Source organism: Petromyzon marinus, assembly GCF_048934315.1.
Source record: "Petromyzon marinus isolate PM22_M1 ecotype Great Lakes invasive population chromosome 70 unlocalized genomic scaffold, UKy_Petmar_22M1.pri1.0 chr70_unloc.1, whole genome shotgun sequence".
Taxonomy (NCBI): Eukaryota; Metazoa; Chordata; class Hyperoartia; order Petromyzontiformes; family Petromyzontidae; genus Petromyzon; species Petromyzon marinus.
The window spans coordinates 682,277-701,900 of record NW_027422603.1 but is presented as its reverse complement, the minus strand read 5'-3'; the positions used below and the strand labels follow the sequence as shown (position 1 = coordinate 701,900).

Sequence of the window (19,624 nt, the reverse complement as noted above, 5' to 3'; positions counted from 1 at the left end):
AACGTAAAAAAAAAACGCCACTTTTTTCAAATTTTCTTGCTGTGGTTTTCACACATGATGATGATTGCTTGTGTTGCAGTCGAAACGTCGTGAGAATTTCATTGTTTAATGTTTTTATTATTTTATTGTTTCCCTTCTACGTGGTGACTTTGCCGAAAGAACCAAGACTATAGGCAGAGCTGCCACGTCAACACGGGGGTGTGTGTAGTGACGGCGATGCACCAGTAAGGGACGCCACTGGCCCAGGTAGTGGAAGCCCGGGTCCGTGGACGGTCGGCCCGAGCCCGATTCGCCCAAGAGCTTCGACCACACCGCAGCAGCAGTGGATGCTGGCAGTGCACTGGCTGCGCACCGACAAAAGATGCCAGCAGCCAGGGAAAAGCGCCTGAGCAGCCAGGATGATCACGGCCAGGACGGACTCCAAGCCCGGGCTAGGACAGACTCCAAGCTCGGACGCCGAGGCCAGCAGATCCGTGCGGCCGAGAAAGTAATAAAAAGTGATGAACAAAAGAAGATGAAAACGAAACTGATCAAGAATTTTGGGGAGGGGCATATCGAAGAGAGAAGGGGGGGGACTGGATAACTAAGCTCCATGAAACGGAGGATGGGCGATGCTGGAGCAGTTGGACGGCAGTCAGCTCACGTGGTGCCATCGTGGATGAAATCAAAGCACAAACTTTGATTTCATGAGTTGGTGATTAGGTCACGCCGTGATCCCGTGAACCAGAAAGGGTCAAACGGATCTCCTCAATGGGCTCTTGCACAAGAGCCCCCCGAGCTTGGCCTCTCCGTGTAATGGTCACACAGGAGGGCCTCTCGTGGCTGCTACTGCCTTGGAATGTTGCCCAAATAAATTTACTTGATTTGGAGAATGTGTGAAACCCTGGCACAAACCATGAGACCATGGACCTCATTCACATTTCATAAATCCGCGTTATTTATTTGCAGATTGTCGGACATCGCCCATGACGGGAAAGGCTCCCCCCACAATTGGTCTGGCTTAGAGAGGCGTTATACTCTGAGTTCGTCATCCACATCGCCGCAAGTCTCACGAGACCTCGGTCGTGAGATCAGCGCGGGTGCCGCGACGTAACCCCGGTGTCGCCATGAGTATCTTCTCAAGCGCGATTCGGTCGCGATCGGCCGAGTCCCCCTCTCCGAGGAGAAGACTCGAGTCCGCACGCTAAGTGCACAATGTTAAGCACAATATTTAATGACACTGCCTTGACAGTGGTGCAAGAGAACAAATAAAATCTATACAAAATCTTTAAGACATGAAATAGATAATACATACAGTTTCCCTTCGAAGCAGCATTATTGATGGATGTGTTGAGTTTCTTGCCCCACGTCCGGTAACAGAATTCGTGTAGCCTCTTGGAAGCCCAACACGAAACGCGCGCCTGCGCAGAGCTCAAGAACAAAGTTAAATTCCTTTACACAACTAGCTGCTGATAACCACCAGCCCCGCGGAGGCTCCACTACGGACGCCCCACGTCACCGCGTCCAGGTCAACGGGGAGGCCGGGCCGTCCCAGCACGGACGTGGCTCTCGCAGAGGACGCGAATTTCAGCAAAAACAACTGCAATGTGGTGCGAAGGCCGGGGAACTGAGCGCCGCTCCACAGCCTCACAACCGCTGGGATGCACGGGTGTGGTGCTCAAGTCGTCGTGTCATTGTTGCAAACTCAGTTTATTCTCGTAAAAAAAAAACAAAGATACAATACTTTTGCTTTGGGATACTTCCACCAAAATGACGCGAAAGCACATAACTGGACACTTGTTGACACGTGATCAATCGTCTGAATTGGTGAACATCCAGAACCTGATACCACACTCATGCAACTGCACCTCTTTCTGCATATGCTGATGTTTCGGAGCCTCAGGTTGATGTTGCTAGAACCACCGAAGTGCCTCATTCCCCAAGCAAATAAAACAAAGTCTTTTTACATTTAACCCTTTAGCTAATATCTCTAAAACTTAAAAAAAATGTCAACTAAAAACTGCATTTTACAGGACAGTCGACCCTATTCGTGAATGGATCAGTTGTCCAGTAAACAGGCAGCAAAACCTATCAAAAGACGCCAATACACTCCCCCTTTCAACTCGTTAACCCATGGCTCAATAAACCCCCACAGAGCCACCCGGCCCATGCTGAGGACCTCCATTGCCCAATGTGTTTGACACGAGAAGTCTTCGGTGCCACATGCTCCCCGACAGTCGGAAAAGTGTAGGTGTGAGTCCCCTGGCCGCACGCACAAGAGCAACAAACCCACGCTTTAATAACAGGGTTTTTCCCCTTTTTCTGGCAACAAAACTGAAACCTTTTTACGAAGATTCATGTCTGCATTAACCACAATACCTGCAGTCAAAATGCAAACAAAAACATACTATGATAATATATGCACCAATTGGGTCGAGTTTCAAGGACAATGCATATATTTCGATTTAAAGCTTTCGTGACTGCAAGGATTCATCTTCTTTGGTTCTTTCGGTAAAGTCACGTAGAATGAGAATAAAATAAGCAACACGGATAGCTATGTGTTGCTAAAGTTGAGGGTAAGAATCCACCCATTTTTTCGCCATATAGCATTGTGATATATAACGACTTATTGTTGGTAGCTTAGCTGATTGGAGAATATAGAGTTTATTGATAACATTAAGGTAATTTATATTTTAGTTTTTTATTGGTTCACTATATAGTATTCATTATACATTGTATTGTATACCCAGTTACTGTGAATAGCTCAGATGTGTAGACCTTGACTTCAACATAGCCATTTCTGTGACCAGTCACTAGCTAATCACTCAGTTATTTCAATGCTAAATTCGCCTAGTTATTTCAATGCTAAATGCTTCTGTTTGATTTGTACTAGGTGCCTCGGTGAATGTGTATGCTCTGACTTTAAACATAGCTATTTCTGTGACCAGTTACAAGCTAATCACTCAGCTATTTCAATGCTAAATTCTATGCTAATTCCTTTGTCAAGGGGTGCCTCGGTGGATGTGTATGCTTTAACTTAGCTATTTCAATGCTAAATTCTATGCTAATTCCTTTGTCAAGGGGTGCCTCTGCGGATGTGTATGCTTTAACTTTAACATAGCCATTTCTGTGACCAGTCACAAGCTAATCACTCGGCCATTTCAATGCTAAATTATATGCTAATTCCTTTGTCAAGGCGCTTTGTTTCTTCTGACACAGCTTAAAGGTCGTGATCTGAACGTGGCTTTTTTCACTCCAGCGCTGTCCTACCAGACAGTCTCGTCCCTTCACCTGATGAAGGCCGCTTGTGTTGTGGCCGAAACGTCGTGAGAATATTATTGTGTTATTTTATTTTATCAATTTATTATTTTATTCTCATTCTACGTGACTTTACCGAAAGAACCAAAGAAGATGAATCCTTGCAGTCACGAAAGCTTTAAATCGAAATATATGCATTGTCCTTGAAACTCGACCCAATTGGTGCTCGACCAGATGACGCCAAAAGGCGTCATCTGTTTGACTTTTGTTTTCACAAGATGATTCAACACTCAAAATATACGATTTTATTTATTCTAAATTTAAGATAACTGTCTGACAAGTTTATACACAATAAACGTCTTCTCATCCAAATTGGTAAGCAGTCTGGAACCTCTGATCCAGCTGCTCAGCTTCACAGGCCACACGAGCCAATCAGCAGTGGCCCTAACTGAGCTATGCGCACACCACCAACACAATCCTGTAGGCTACCGGATAACTTTGAAAAAGGGCTTCATAGCTCATCGGATTTCTCCAGGATAAATCAAGATTCTGATACTGGATCCCTCTGGTGGGCATTTGACTTCGTGGCATCATTGATGAAGAGCACAGCAAATGTATTTCCTGTTGAAAACCACGAGCAGATGGCTCTGATAAGTGCAGTACGTATTCTATAATTTAACCAGACATGCTCAATGCAGTTATCCCATTATATTTCAAGGTGAGCACATGAGGTGTGGGTTCACTCCAGTCATTGGCTGCGCGAGGGTTATACCATCTCCATGACCTGCGTAGTATGACAATGTCGCAGAAGCAGCTTTTGATATTCGATTCCCTCAAGGGAGACCCGAAGTTGCACCAAAATCCAGGCTGGCGTACACCAACGCTTCCGTCTGCTCATCCGCATCTCCAACTCCGCCAGCGATCCCCGACCCTCCTGCCTCTCCAGCTGTAGCACCGCTGAGGCTAGCAGATGAACCGTGGTGGCCACCAGCGCCCTGCTCACCCCACAGCACGGGCACATGGCGGTGGTGTCCAACAGCACACACGGAGTCGTCGAAAGCAACACAACTTTACAGATTTCAATTCACACTACGTTTGTCAAGTTTAAGGATGCGTTCATTTTAGGATACACAAGTGTTAGGATCTTGTCGGAGCCACGGACTGGATTGGACCAGCGGGCATTGGACGAGTGGGTACCAGGCATGACCAGTATCAGGGAGCCAGTGGGAGCTGAGGGTTCGAGCAGGGCTCACCGTCGGGCGCACTGTGCTGTAGACGGTGGCCTCCCCGCTTGTGGGCCCTGGCGTGGCTCGCTTGCGGTTCACTTCGCTGTACAGGGCCCCGGGCTGAGGTTCCTCTGTTGAGAGAATCACCACGCACGTCAGATGCACAGCGATAGCCTGCAGCCTTTAGGCCCTCATCCTGACAGCCGGCACTGTGGTATGCGTGGTGTGTGCACTGTGGGTGGCGGGTAGAGCGTGTGTGGTATGTGGTGTTTGGAACCAGGCAAAGGTATCCACAGTGTGCCATGAGGCCCCTCACCAGCCTGGGCGGCCATGCCCACGAAGCTGTATAAGCAGTCGGCGTTGGCATTTGGCACTGAGGGCCCCGCTGAGTCACCAGGGAGATGTACACGGGGGTGTGGCTGAGAGCAGGGGCCCTGTCACCGGGATGCAGAGCGCGAAACATTGGAATCAACATTCACGTCGTTATCTCATTCAACTCTTTTATCGTGACTATTTGCGCTGTGTCCAAATCCTCTCCCTTCCCTCAATCCCCTTCTTTGAAGGTGAATGCCTGACTGCCATTTTTTTAATGCGAATAAATCTGCTCATTGTTTCTGTACCGGGTCCAGCTCCCTCCGCAGGTTGCAGTAGAGTGGCAACTGGGAGACTGCCATGGACAGGGCCCCATCTCCTGCCGATCCATCCGCCCTGGGCTGCGCCACCCTGTCGTGAGCCTCCATTGCACCTCCGTCAGGCCCCGTGTGGTCTCCGAGTTGGAAGAGAGCAGCCGGCTCCGGCTCGTTACGTTTCATCACGGCGGCCAGCACTGGGGCGGGACAAGTCAGCGTGAGCGACGTCAGAAATGCTCCAATCGAGCGTGGGAGACTCTCACACCCAGGCCTCACAGAGCCATCGTGGCTGAACACACTGACACAGTGACGCACGTACACGTGTTGAACATTGTTATTGAACAGATATCCAATTGGTCCTATATCACAGGGGATGTGACTCTAACGGCCATCACCATGCCGACGAGTGGCAATGGTGCGAAAGTGTTCTACAATGTTCACTTGCCGGAACTGCAAGGGTATAAAAACACATAGGTCAAAGGTCACCATTAGCCTTTGCAGCGACGTGAGCGTGCCCCACCCCCCGTCACCGGCCAGCAAAAGGGCCTCGTGACCTGAGCCTTGAGGCTGGGATCCTGAAGAGGCCTGCAGGCAGCCACTGGGGTCATGGAGCAGAGAAGTTTGAACCCTACAGAGGATTGTCACACACTCCCCACTCCCTGCATCACACCACTCGTGTCCACTGCCTGCGTCACACCACTCGTGTCCACTGCCTGCGTCACACCACTCGTGTCCACTCCCCACTGCCTGCATCACACCACTCGTGTCCACTGCCTGCGTCACACCACTCGTGTCCACTCCCCACAGTCTGTGTGTGACGCCTGCATTAGGGAGCTGTCCTCATCGCACTTCACGCCGAGGAAGTTCTCAGTTATGGTTCGCAGAAAGGCTCTGGCAGCTGGGTGTCTCACCGCACCTCCTCCTCGCCAGCAGAGCGCGGAGAGAAGCAGCAGCAGGAGGAGGGCGACCGCCACACCGGTCGCCACGTGCACGGGCCAGGATGCAGACACCGGCCCTAACACAATCCACATTCTCCCTCATTATTATTATTGCTGCTCTCGTTTTGTAAGCAGTAACCTCACAAAGCACGTGAATGAGAGAAAAAAAAACCCAGAATGACTGCAACCGTGAATGAGTAAAACGCTGAGCAAGTAAATCAATAAATGATCGAAGCAATGCATGAAATAGAGTGAGTGAATTCAAATTCACCTTTAATGTGAAACACGGCCTCAGTGTTGTCGATTTTGTTAGATGCCACGCAAGTCACATTCTGCTCCTGTGATCGCTTCATGACCACGGAGCTCCGGGTCTTGGTTCCATCCCCATCCTGGGTCTGGGTCCATTCTGATGCATCGCTCCCCACGTGCCTCCAGGTGATGGTGGCACGAGGATTCGCCTTCACCTCACAGAGGAGGCACAGGTCACCTCCACCCCCACACGTCTCATCCTGAGACACGTTCACCAACACCGGTGCATCTGTCAACAGAGAAGGATCCGCCAGTCACTCGTTCACTCGTTCGTTCATTGCGCACTGACACAGGATCATGCTGCGTGGCGAGGTTCTGCTGCCGTGACTCACACAGCACGTCCAGGTCGAGGTGAGCGGGAGTCCCGGGACCCTCGCTGTTGGACGCCACGCAGACGTAGCGCCCCGAGTCCTCCGCCGTGACGTTCTTCAGGAGCCAGGCGCCGTCTGTGTGATTATGGAGGAGCTGGCGGCGATTTGGTGGCTCCCTGGTCCAGTTGAACGACGTAGGACTCGGGTTACCGTGGGCGAGGCACTTCAAGGTGACGTCGTCACCAGACTCCACACTCGGGAGACGAGGAGCAGAATGAACAGATGCCGTTGTGTTGACCGGGGCGTCTGTCAACAAAAGCGTGAGATGCGTTCAACAAGCACCCTGAACCCTGAGCAGAGGAACGTCTTGACAAGTGGTTGGGAGAGGAGAGGGAGCCTCTCATTACTCCCTTGTGCAGCCACACAGTGCTCAGTGAGTGGGACTTGGTGACCGTATAGACGGAGTCATCTGTCGAGGCTCTATCTGCCAGACTCACAGCATTTACTGTCTGCCCAGAAGGGTTGTCCCGTGCTGGCTCTGAGGAGCTCTGCGTCTCAGGTCACCTGGCCCTGTGTACGGACTAAAGGCGCCTGTTCAGTTTCTGTCACGTTCAGCAGCGATGATCGCCTGTGTTATCTCACCTCAAGCAATTAAGTGACTTACAGACACTGGAGGGCATCGAACAAAGCCAGCAATTACTGTGCCATTCATAGCACCACAGTGGCACAGTCTGTGCACGAATCTAAACACAAGGACAACAACCACTGATGGACACTCACACTTCACGTGCAGGATGAATTCTTGGACCATCGTTGAGGCCAGGTCGCCTCCCGAGGCTTCACAGCGACATCTCCTTCCATGGTCCTCGGCTGACGGGGTGAAGCTGAGCCAGCTCGTCGCGGTGAACGTCCCGTCTGCTGGAGATTGACTCGGGGAGGTTGAGTTTGTCCACGTGTTGAACTTAGTTTGTCCACTTGAGTTTGTCCACTTGACGGCGTCGACCAGGAGCCAGCGGACAGTGACAGAGTCCATGAGGACCACGGCGTCCACGCTGCAGCCCAGGGTGGCCGGCACGGTGGCACGGAGCTCTGACTGGGCCGGTGGAAAGGCTGAAGACAAGGGGCATTGGTTACTGACATGAGTTGACATGGACAGGAAGAGTGATATTGACAGTCCAGAACATTATCCACAATGCACGGAGGCAATCGTACATACTTGGAGCAAGGATCACTACACAATTAATAAAAAATATATTATCCCAAATAGTACTAAAATACTGGAATTTAAATATATATATGCCTGTAATTATGTTAATGGTGTACAAACTGGGAAAACACAACAACCAAACCTCACATCACAGCACACACAGGAACCACACAGCATCCATAATAACCATTCAGCACAAACAGTAATCACACATCACACACAGTAACCACACATCACACACAGTAATCACACATCACACACAGTAACCACACACACAGTAATCACACAGCACACACAGTAATCACACATCACACACAGTAATCACACGACACACACAGTAATCACACATCACACACAGTAATCACACACACAGTAAACACACATCACACACACTAATCACACGACACACACAGTAAACACACAATACACACAGTAATCACATAGCACACACAGTACTCACGCAACACACACTTGAATGTCCTTTGTCACTCTTCTGAGGAGTGATCACTTACAGAAAACCTGCAGCGCCGTCCATGAATATTTGCTGTTTGTGTTGGGGCTCGTCACTTCACATCCGTACCAGCCCACGTCTGTTACAGCCACAGCTTCCAAGGTCAGCAGACTGCTTCTCTCAAACAAACTCTCGTACTGGCCATCTGATCTGTACTTCCACCACTTAAAGTTGTCTGCTTGCTGGGAGTTCGTGGTTCTGCAGTTCAGAGTGGCTCGTGTCCCCACTTTCTCGATCAGTCTCTTGCTTCCCTCAATGTCTGGAGTGAATGATCTGTTAAAGACTGAGACAAAAAATTTTTTACAACAAGAACCATGTATGTTGAACTTCCTTCGCACCGTACGTAGCCAACCGTGCTAAGCAGAGGAACGGTATCATGGTTATGATACCGCATCAAAACTACTTTGATGGTTATGAAGGGGTATAAATGTATCACAAGTGACAGCTCTCCCTGATGAACGCTCACACTGGACTCACAGGGACGGGCCAGTAATAATAATAATATCCTCTATTTAGCTAGGAAAGCCTCCCCGAGTCACAAGACTTTTACATTGAACCCTCACATTGAGATGTTTGGCCAACCCCATGATTTATATTTTGGCAAGTGAGAGGAAATCGTGCGTACGTGGGTCAAACACTCATAGCTCCGCACTGATAGATTCAGGATTCCATAGCAGTTCCGCCATCTCCTGGCAGCCAGTGTGCACAGAGCTCAGCACTGCGGGCACATGGCCCCGCGTATCGGTAGAGGCAGTCCTGGGAGCGCAGCCTCGCGCTCTGCACAGACGCAGCAGCACATCCACGAACTCTGACCTCGTGATGGTAAAGGGTTCTTGGTCTGGCTGGGCGGTGGGGACCTACAGTGACTGGACGCAGGGCACAGCACGCGGCTGTTGTTCAGCCCCACGTGGTCTGCACCACGTGGGGCGTGGTGGGCGGGGCTGCAGTCGGTCACGTGGAAGAGGCCCTTTTGGGTGCACATTGTAAGTGTTCACTCGTCTCAGTGTTTCCAGATGAGAGGGGTTACCGCTGTACCGAGATGTCTCATTGGGGGTTAATGAGTGTAAATAAAGTTTGTAAAGAACACTTTCATTCTGAAGGGGTTTCCTTGACTGCTAATAATCGACTATAACCGCCGTTTGAACAGCAAGGATGCCTTCTTTGCTGGGCTTGGCACCAGGGAAATGCAATGTATACCTGACATCTGCTTTTAACACACAGGGTTCAATACAAGTTCACTTTCACCCGCAAATTTGGTGATCCACTTTTTAATGCCGTGGCCTTAAACATTCTGACCCAGTCTCCCAGAGGTGAGAGAGGAGGCGAGGGGCAGGCTACAGACTGTGGAGCTCACACAACGCGAACTTTGCCATTGGCAGAACAATGTTCAACTGCGGGCGGTTCTCGCACCGCCTACATTCGCCTCTAGACACGAACGCGAGTTTTAATTTGTTTACCATGGACGTGGTAATGCCTCTTTAGTTGTTTACTGCTCGGGAAAGAGTCATGGAATGTTCCGTACCTGTAATTGTAATCCCTGATTTTTCACTGAACTGAGTTCCATCGTCGACTTTAGCGCGGAAGAAATATGTCATCGAGTCTCTCTTCATCGCGTCTCTGATCTCCAGGGAGCAGCTCCCCGAGCTCAGACTCCCCACCAGCGCCACTCTCCCCCTGTACTCCGCTATGTGGCTGGTGTTCCTCACTGAGCTGTAGACAATGTTCTCTGCCCTTGTCTCGTCAAAGGCATTGTTAATGAGCCAGTAGCCCTGCAAGCTGTGGTCACGGCGACTCCACGAGAAGCAGAAGGCGCAGGGCAGCAGCGCCCGGTCTCCCTCCCGCACCCCCAGCGAGTGTCCGTAGCTCGCAAAGGCAGCAGTCAACCCAGCACCACCTGTGAGAGACGCACAGTTACCGTACACATGGCGGTGAACTGTGTGCCTATGTGTGTGTCTCTCTCTCTCTGTGAGTCTCTGTTATCTCTCTCTGCTTGTGTGGATGTCTGTGTGTCTCCGGTTCTGTTTGAGCTCTCTCTCTTAAATTTAGCAATCTTTGGAAGAACGTAATCAACCAGTTAGGGTGTTGACTGTTATGTTAGCCGACTCTCTGTGCTGTATTGCATTATACTTCTAAGTTTACGAGGTTTGTTTTCTCTATCATTTGTACCTGATGATGATTGCTTGTGTTGCAATGGAAACGTCGTATGCTATTATTTAGTTTATTATTTTCTCTTTCTACGTGGACTTTACCGAAAGACCAAAGAGCAATTCCTGCAGTCACGGAAGCGCCCGATGAAGTTTTTAAGGGAGAACTTCTCCGCTGCCGCGTCTGCCCCTGCAGGGCCGAGTGGCCGTGGATTCCGGCATCAGCGACCACAGTCGCATTCATGAAACTCCGTGGGGCACTTGGAGATGTCGCGCCATCGAAGCGCCTAATTCATCCTACTGCTTACTCCTTCCCCTGAATATCAGACTCAGAATCTCTTTTTAGAGTGGAGGAATCCGATGAGCTATGAAGCTCTTGTAGACAAATGTCCATTAGGGGCAGGTCACCAATTTACATTGGCAAATAATAGGAATATAAAATGGATAAACGGGAAGCAAGTCACGAAGGTTAATGCATAAAATACATAAAGTATTTTAAAACATTATCCGAGAAGATGAAAGCGGGTCGATTCCATATAAATGATTACGCAAGCAACAAGAGAGCTCATGATAAATTAATGTTATTGTATCCTGCAGCTGTAGGCGTACATTTCACACGAAGCTGAACTCCTGGTGTCCCAGTGTACCCCTGGGTCTCCAACTCAAATCTGAAGTAGTAGGTGGTGGCATCTGAGACTGCGACATTCTTGATCTTGAGAACGCAGCTACCGCTGCTGAGATCTCTGCTCAAGGAGGTCCGCAAGCTGTAGGTCACAGCCACCCCTGTTGACGTGGAGCTGTAGACGATGTTATCTGCTGTGGCTGCAGTGCCATCTCTCGTCCACCTGACTCGTGCAACGTTTCCTTCTCCTGAGGGGAACCAGAACCGGCAGGGGAGTTCCACCTCTGCTTCCTCTGTTGCAGTCACCAGCAACTGCTCGTAGTTTACTCCCCAAGCATCGCCTGCAGCCTCTGAGAGCACAAGACACGAGGGGACACACGGAAAGTCGCGTCACAGTGATGTCGCATAGTAAGTAGGCAACTGCGCTAATAGGCGGTGCGTGATCACGTGCACACAGACACTCGTGACGAGTGGACACACGTCCCACGTGGACACGAGTAGCGGTGAGATGCCTCCGAGCGAGTGAGAGACGCCCTCATGAGGTGGCTCCGTGTTGAGAGAAAGCACTGCGGCTTCGGGGACAGCCAGGACAACTCCTCATGCACTGGAGGCAGAGGAGCCTGCCACGTTATGGTGAGAGCGGAGATGGGGAAGAGATGGAGAGAAAGAGGAGATGTGAAGAGGTATCGAGAGTCACCGTGCAGATGGAGGCTTCCACTGAGAAGGCACAGGAGGAGGCTGGTCTGGAACACTCCCATCAGGCCTGCAACACAGACAGACTCACTACACAGACAGACTCACTACACAGACTGACTCACTACACAGACTGACTCACTACACAGACTGACTCACTACACAGACTGACTCACTACACAGATTGACTCACTACACAGACTGACTCACTACACAGACAGACTCACTACACAGACTGACTCACTGCACAGACTGACTCACTACACAGACTGGCTCACTACACAGACTGACTCAGTACACAGACTGGCTCACTACACAGACTGACTCAGTACACAGACTGACTCACTACACAGACTGACTCACTACACAGACTGACTCACTATACAGACAGACTCACTACACAGACTGACTCACTACACAGACTCACTACACAGACTGACTCACTACACAGACTGACTCACTACACAGTCAGACTCACTACACAGACAGACTCACTACACAGACTGACTCACTACACAGACAGACTCACTACACAGACTGACTCACTTCACAGACTGACTCACTACACAGACTGACTCACTACACAGTCAGATTCACTACACAGACTCACTACACAGACTGACTCACTACACAGACTGACTCACTACACAGACTGGCTCACTACACAGACTGACTCACTACACAGACTGACTCACTACACAGACTGACTCACTACACAGACAGACTCACTACACAGACTGACTCACTACACAGACAGACTCACTACACAGACTGACTCACTAGACAGACTGACTCACTACACAGACTGACTCACTACACAGACTGACTCACTACACAGACTGGCTCACTAAACTGACTGGCTCACTACACTGACCGGCTCACTACACAGACTGACTCACTACACAGACTGACTCACTACACTGACTGGCTCACTACACAGACTGACTCACTACACAGACTGGCTCACTACACTGACTGGCTCACTACACTGACCGGCTCACTAGACAGACTGACTCACTACACAGACTGACTCACTACACAGACTGACTCACTACACAGACAGACTCACTACACAGACTGACTCACTACACAGACAGGCTCACTACACAGACTGACTCACTACAAAGACTGACTCACTACACAGACTGACTCACTACACAGACAGACTCACTACACAGACTGACTCACTACACAGACTGACTCACTACACAGACAGGCTCACTACACAGACTGACTCACTACACATACTGACTCACTACACTGACTGGCTCACTACACAGACTGACTCACTACACAGACTGACTCACTATACAGACTGACTCACTACAAAGACTGACTCACTACACAGACTGACTCACTACACAGACTGACTCACTACACAGACTGGCTCACTACACATACTGACTCACTACACTGACTGGCTCACTACACAGACTGACTCACTACACAGACAGACTCACTACACAGACTGACTCACTACACAGACTGACTCACTACACAGACAGACTCACTACACAGACTGACTCACTACACAGACTGACTCACTACACAGTCAGACTCACTACACAGACTGACTCACTACACAGACTGACTCACTACACAGACTCACTACACAGACTCACTACACAGACTGACTCACTACACAGACTGACTCACTACACAGACTGACTCACTACACAGTCAGACTCACTACACAGACTGACTCACTACACAGACTGACTCACTACACAGACTGACTCACTACACTGACTGGCTCACTACACAGACTGACTCACTAAACTGACTGGCTCACTACACAGACTGACTCACTACACAGACTCACTACACAGACAGACTCACTACACAGACTCACTACACAGACAGACTCACTACACAGACTGACTCACTACACAGACTGACTCACTACACTGACTGGCTCACTACACAGACAGACTCACTACACAGACTCACTACACAGACAGACTCACTACACAGACTGACTCACTACACAGACTGACTCACTACACTGACTGGCTCACTACACAGACTGACTCACTACACAGACTGACTCACTATACAGACAGACTCACTACACAGACTGACTCACTATACTGACTGGCTCACTACACAGACTGACTCACTACACAGACTGACTCACTACACTGACTGACTCACTACACAGACAGACTCACTACACTGACTGGCTCACTACACAGACTTACTCACTACACAGACAGGCTCACTACACAGATAGACTCACTACACAGACAGACTCACTACACAGACTCACTACACAGACTGACTCACTACACAGACTGACTCACTACACAGACTGGCTCACTACACAGACTGACTCACTACACTGACTGACTCACTACACTGACTGGCTCACTAAACAGACTGACTCACTACACAGACTGACTCACTACACAGACTGACTCACTACACAGACTGACTCACTACACAGTCAGACTCACTACACAGACTCACTACACAGACAGACTCACTACACAGACTGACTCACTACACAGACTGACTCACTACACAGACTGACTCACTGTTGTATACATGCCTTTTCCAAAAACATATAAAGACTGATATTGGCTATTTTTACGTAAAAAATGCAGTGACACATACCTGTGAACTGCTCCCTCGAGACAACAAAAGGCCAAACAACCCCCCACCCCCACCTCGGCCACACAAAAGACATCAGTAGGTTAATTACTGCAGAAAGTGCTAAAACTGCAGGCATAACGACACTTAGTGGCAATTGAGAGCATCTGCGTCCACAGGCCATGAGGTTCATGCTGAAAGAAGAGGACAGAAGCCGGGCCTTGATGTGACTTACGAAATTACTTCAATCAATTTGAACGGACAGACACACACACACGTACACCGGACGACCGGTCACAATCATAAGAACAGTTGTTCCTTCGCGAGAGGAAACCGACCAATCACAGGCCGAGGAGCAAAATCAAGGAAATTCCCGTCCTTTGTGAGAAGACGAGCCGGAGGCGGAACATCTCAGATATATCAAAGAATTCGATCCACCCAAATCAGTCCTGCAACGGCAAGCTCCGGGGTGTGGTCCTCGAAATCAACCATGGGTGTCGAGTCTTGCAGAGGAGAGGGGCGATGTCTTGCTAAGTCTTGAGTTCAGCGCTGACAGACGGAGCATCGCTGAAAGTTTCGTTCTACATTCGTCCTGATGTTTTGAGTCGCTTGCAGAGTCAACGACTGCCAGAAGTTGTATTGCACTAATCTATCAGAGTTGTGAGAAGCTAAGAGGTGTGCGAATACATTTATCATATAAAACTGTGGTTCGCCAAGAGTTGCCAGGAACTAAAGAGGCGTTCGCCCTCATTGTTCGGCTTTTGGAGAGTGAGCGAGGAGCAGCGCACAGCAGGAGCCCTCCTGGAGGAAGGTCGCGCAAAGCCAGCTGCTGCTACTCACAGGACCAGCAGCAGCGCAGCGGCTGACGACTAACCACGGGTGTGGTGACTCGGAAGCCCCCGAGCACACTCCAGCGAAGGTCGAGCTCAAGGGCCGACGGTGCCTGGTGCCAAGGGGGGTGACGCGCTGCAGCACCGCGGACGAGCTGCGAGCGCTCTCTGGCGATGGGACGATCCCGCACAGCTACGCAGGCGGAGCCGGACCCATCAGCCCTGCCAGCACGGGCGCCAGCGTGTAGCAGCGTGCAGACTCAGCAACCACCCCAGCGGGGGAGAGAGACTGACGGCGAAGCCGAGAGCTCTGTGTGTTCGACACACACACTCGTGTACACACACACACACACTCGCACACACACGCAACAACAACAACAACCGCCATTCGCCACTAAGTGGCGGTGACGTCACCACGACGCTTGTGCCAGGCTATGTGCACCCTGAGGCCACGTGAAGTGTCGAACGCCCGCTGGCAGGAGGTCACGGGGCAGACCCAGGTGCCACGGGTCGACTGACTGAGATGACTGGCTGATGCACCACCTGTGCCCCCTACTGTGCCAACCTGCTGTGCTTTAGCCACCCGGCGCTCCGCTCGTTGTTCTGAGCGTCGCTCCTCCGCCCTCCGTTGTTGTTGGAGGGCGACTACCTCCAACTGCCCAGTAGCATCCTTCACGAGCCTCCTCCACAGAGGCCGATCTTGACACCGCTGGTACCAGTCATCGGCAAGTCCACTCAGCTCCACGTCCTCCTGTACCACATCACTCCATCTCTTTTCTAGCCCGTGCCGCGCCCGCTTAGCCCCCTCAATCCGGCCGAACAAAAGCTGTTTCGGCATGCGGTGGCTGGGCATGCGGGCTACATGGCCCAGCCATCGCAGCCTTGCCTGCCGGAGGAGCTCACCGATGGGACCTTGCCCAGATCTTTCAAGGATTTGTGAGCTCCTCACACAATCCAGTCTGGTTAAACCCAGGATGGATCGTAGGCAGGCCAGCCTAAATGTTTCTAACCGGCGAAGATGTTCCATTAGGGGGGTCCACGTTTCGCAAGCGTAGAGAAGGGAGGGAATGACCGTGGCCGAGAAGACCTGAAGCTTAGTGCGGAGCGACAGACCAGGTAGCTTCCACACAGCGTTACGCAACCGATGAAAAGATATTGCCGCTCGACTGATTCGGAGTGAGACCTCTGCTGTTAAACTGGAGCCAGTCATAAGCACACTGCCCAGGTATGGGAAACTCTCCACTCTCTCCACAACTGCCCCATCACCGATTGGGAGTTGTGGGGGTGGAGTGTCCGATGGTACAAAATACCCAGGCAGGTGCTTAGTTTTGGTGGGGCTGATGGTAAGGCCCCACCTCTTAGTGGCACGCTCCAGTCTCAGCAGCAGCGTCTCCAACTCCTCCTCTGACTGAGCAGCTATTACCAAGTCATCAGCATACATAACGTGGTTGAGCAATAGGGAGCCATCCCTTGACCGCACCCGGGCATCGATTAGCCTCCCATTATATCTGTACCATATGGAGATTCCCCCGGTACAGCTATTGAAGGCTTCACGAACCACGTGGTCAAAATAGATGTTAAATAATGTGGGAGCCAGAGGACATCCCTGTCGCACCCCAAGGTGTACAGGGAATGGCTCTGACTCCCGGCCACGTAGTTTTACCCGGGCCCGCTCACCATCATGAAGGTCCTTAATGATCGCGAGCAGAGGGTCAGGGACTCCAAAAGCACGAAGAACAACCCAGAGCCCAGGCCTACTGATGGTATCATAGGCCTTGACCAGGTCACACACACGCACACACACACACGCGCACACACGCACACACACGCACACGCGCACACACACACGCACACACACACACGCCAGCTGGGGACCTGAGTTATTTTCGGTACAAGGAACGCTGCACCGCGGAAGCCACTGACTCATCAGAACCACAGTGAGCAGGAAGAGGAGGTGGACAACTCAAACCATACTGCCCGCTATAATTATTGGACCTCGTCGTGACTGTCCTCCCACACACACAACGCGCATTTTGGCACGAATTAGATTGTTACAAGAAGTTTTTTTTGTCTTTCGAAAAGGGTTGCCATCCCAAGGTGGTGTGTTAACTACTAGCTGATCTTGAAAAGCATTGTTCTGTCCCTTGAGTTGCATGAATACGGTCGTTTAGAAGTATTTGAGTCATTTCTATTTCTTTAATTGCATAATCTTAACAATGAATTTATTGATACCAATTGATAAGCATCTGTTAACCAAACCTACACACTCACAAGAACACTATTGTTTCGGGACATTTCTTTAATTGAAGAATCTTATCAATGAATTCATTGATGTCTACTTTTGCCATTGGGCATGTTTCTTTAGCGCGGTTCCGGATGAATATTGTCATTTTGAGGACTTTTTTCCTATCGACGTGTATTGTCGCGCTACTCTGAGGAGTTAGCCCATTGTTCTATCGCTCAGTTTTAACAACGTAACCATTGAGGGTTAATTGTACGGCTCGATGAGTAGGACAGCTACAGAAGTACTGTGGTGGCAATTCTGATCATAATTGTGTTCGCATATTATAGTGTTTTTTTTAGATATTAAAGTTGCTTAACACAGAAGAATCTGAGTGGAGAGATCTGAATCCTGAGACCGGACATAGACACACTAAAACATATCATCAGTAAAAGTTAAAGCGAGAATCATTGTGTTATCACGATTGGTAATATAACCCTAGACAACGAAGCCAAGCCAATAATAATAATATGAACTATTAATCGAACCTAATTTGCATATTTACATAATTTTCATAATTATATACATTAGCATAAATTCGTAATTGACATATTTATATTTTTTCTTTTCATTTTTTCCAAAATACAATATATACATAACTACACAGATATGCTCACTACACTGACAGGTTCACTACACTGACATGCTCAGTATACATACAAACTCATGAAACAGACAGGCTCACGACACAAAAAAAGGCTGACTACACAGACAGACTCACTACACAGACAGACTCACTACACAGACAGACTCACTACACAGACAGACTCACTACACAGACTGAATCACTACACAGACTGACTCACTACACAGACTGACTCACTACACAGACTGACTCACTACACAGACTGACTCACTACACAGACAGACTCACTACACAGACTGACTCACTACACAGTCAGACTCACTACACAGACTGACTCACTACACAGACTGACTCACTACACAGACTGACTCACTACACAGACTGACTCACTACACAGACAGACTCACTACACAGACTGACTCACTACACAGTCAGACTCACTACACAGACTGACTCACTACACAGACTGACTCACTACACAGACTGACTCACTACACAGACAGACTCACTACACAGACAGACTCACTACACAGACAGGCTCACTATACAGACTGACTCACTACACAGACAGGCTCGCTACACAGACAGACTCACTACAGTGAAAGGCTTGCTCACGACTAAGGAATGCTGACCCCACAGACATGCTCACAAGATAGACATACTCGATACACAAACAGGCTCACTACAAAGACAGGCTCACTACACTGGCTGGCTACACACAAACCCTCACAAATCTTACAAAATCTTCCTCGGTAGATGAATCAGTGTTTCTTACATTCTTACATGTTAACCATACATAGTCGAGTCAACTTGCCTGCAAGCTGGTGGAGGGACTGGTATTAGAATTGAGGTGGTGACTCTGGAAGAGGCGGTCTTGTGGAAGGGGCTGGTTCTGGAGGAGGTTGTTGTGGAAGAGATGGTGCTAGAGCAGACGGTGTGGGTCTAGAAGTCGTCCTTCCGGATGAGGTGATCCCGCGTCCTCTAGGGTCCCGTTTGGCCGTGTACCGGAGAGACCAGAGCTCTCACTGCACCCACGGCTCGATGCGAGTTGAAGGGGTCAAAGAAGGCATCGGGCAGTGGGGCAATGCGGCGAGGCTGCCTCGTTTTGCTTTTGCTTCGCGATTCTCCACCACTTCTTCTTTCCACGCTTCCCGGCAGCGACTGCTCTGGTGTCACCCCCCCCATGCCGCAAGCCGCATGCAGCGTGTGCATAAATACAGCGATGAGCGCAGTCCTCTTGAAATTCCCTCCTGTCAGCAGAAGAGTAAGGCTTGCGACGTCACTACCTGCAGCTGCGAGGGTTTCTTTCGACCCTGGGCAGGCGACTTGCCCAGGTTACCAGTAGGCACTGCCTCACCAACACTTAATTTACCTGCAATGGTACCTTCTAAAAACAAAATGAGGGTACCCCTATGGGTTCCCCCTTATCACCAGTGATAGCCAATGTTTTCATGGAGAAGTGTGAATCAGACGCCATCTAGACATCCACCCTTCGTCCTTCCCTGTAG

The 19,624-nt window shown here is 50.0% G+C and overlaps 1 protein-coding gene across 2 annotated transcripts; it reads right to left on the bottom strand.

Moving 5' to 3' along the window:
* Positions 1-1,670: 1,670 nt before the first annotated feature.
* LOC142908084 (myelin-associated glycoprotein-like) lies at positions 1,671-19,336 on the bottom strand. 2 transcript variants are annotated; one of them, XM_076058274.1, is made up of 13 exons: positions 18,931-19,336; positions 11,832-11,897; positions 11,122-11,484; positions 9,891-10,262; positions 8,370-8,651; positions 7,431-7,760; positions 6,672-6,956; positions 6,302-6,568; positions 6,009-6,107; positions 5,084-5,289; positions 4,780-4,897; positions 4,491-4,594; positions 1,671-4,232 (listed from the first exon to the last, which is right to left on the bottom strand). In XM_076058274.1, exons 2-13 carry the CDS (start codon positions 11,890-11,892, stop codon positions 4,071-4,073), a joined length of 2,649 nt encoding a protein of 882 aa, XP_075914389.1. In that variant the 5' UTR covers positions 11,893-11,897; positions 18,931-19,336; the 3' UTR covers positions 1,671-4,070. The 2 variants fall into 2 exon arrangements, with proteins under 2 accessions (XP_075914389.1, XP_075914390.1); XM_076058275.1 differs by lacking the exon at positions 18,931-19,336 and adding an exon at positions 15,294-16,316.
* Between the last annotated feature and the right edge of the window lie 288 nt (positions 19,337-19,624).

Excerpts from the sequence above, each read along its gene's own strand:
- LOC142908084 (XM_076058274.1), bottom strand. The coding sequence starts at position 11,892 with ATGGGAGTGTTCCAGACCAGCCTCCTCCTGTGCCTTCTCAGTGGAAGC. Across the intron at positions 10,263-11,121 it reads AGTTCAGCTTCGTGTGAAAT|GTGGTGCTGGGTTGACTGCT; the intron begins GTACGCCTACAG and ends CGTCTCTCACAG. Across the intron at positions 4,233-4,490 it reads ACAGCACAGTGCGCCCGACG|GGCGCTGGTGGCCACCACGG; the intron begins GTGAGCCCTGCT and ends TGGGGTGAGCAG.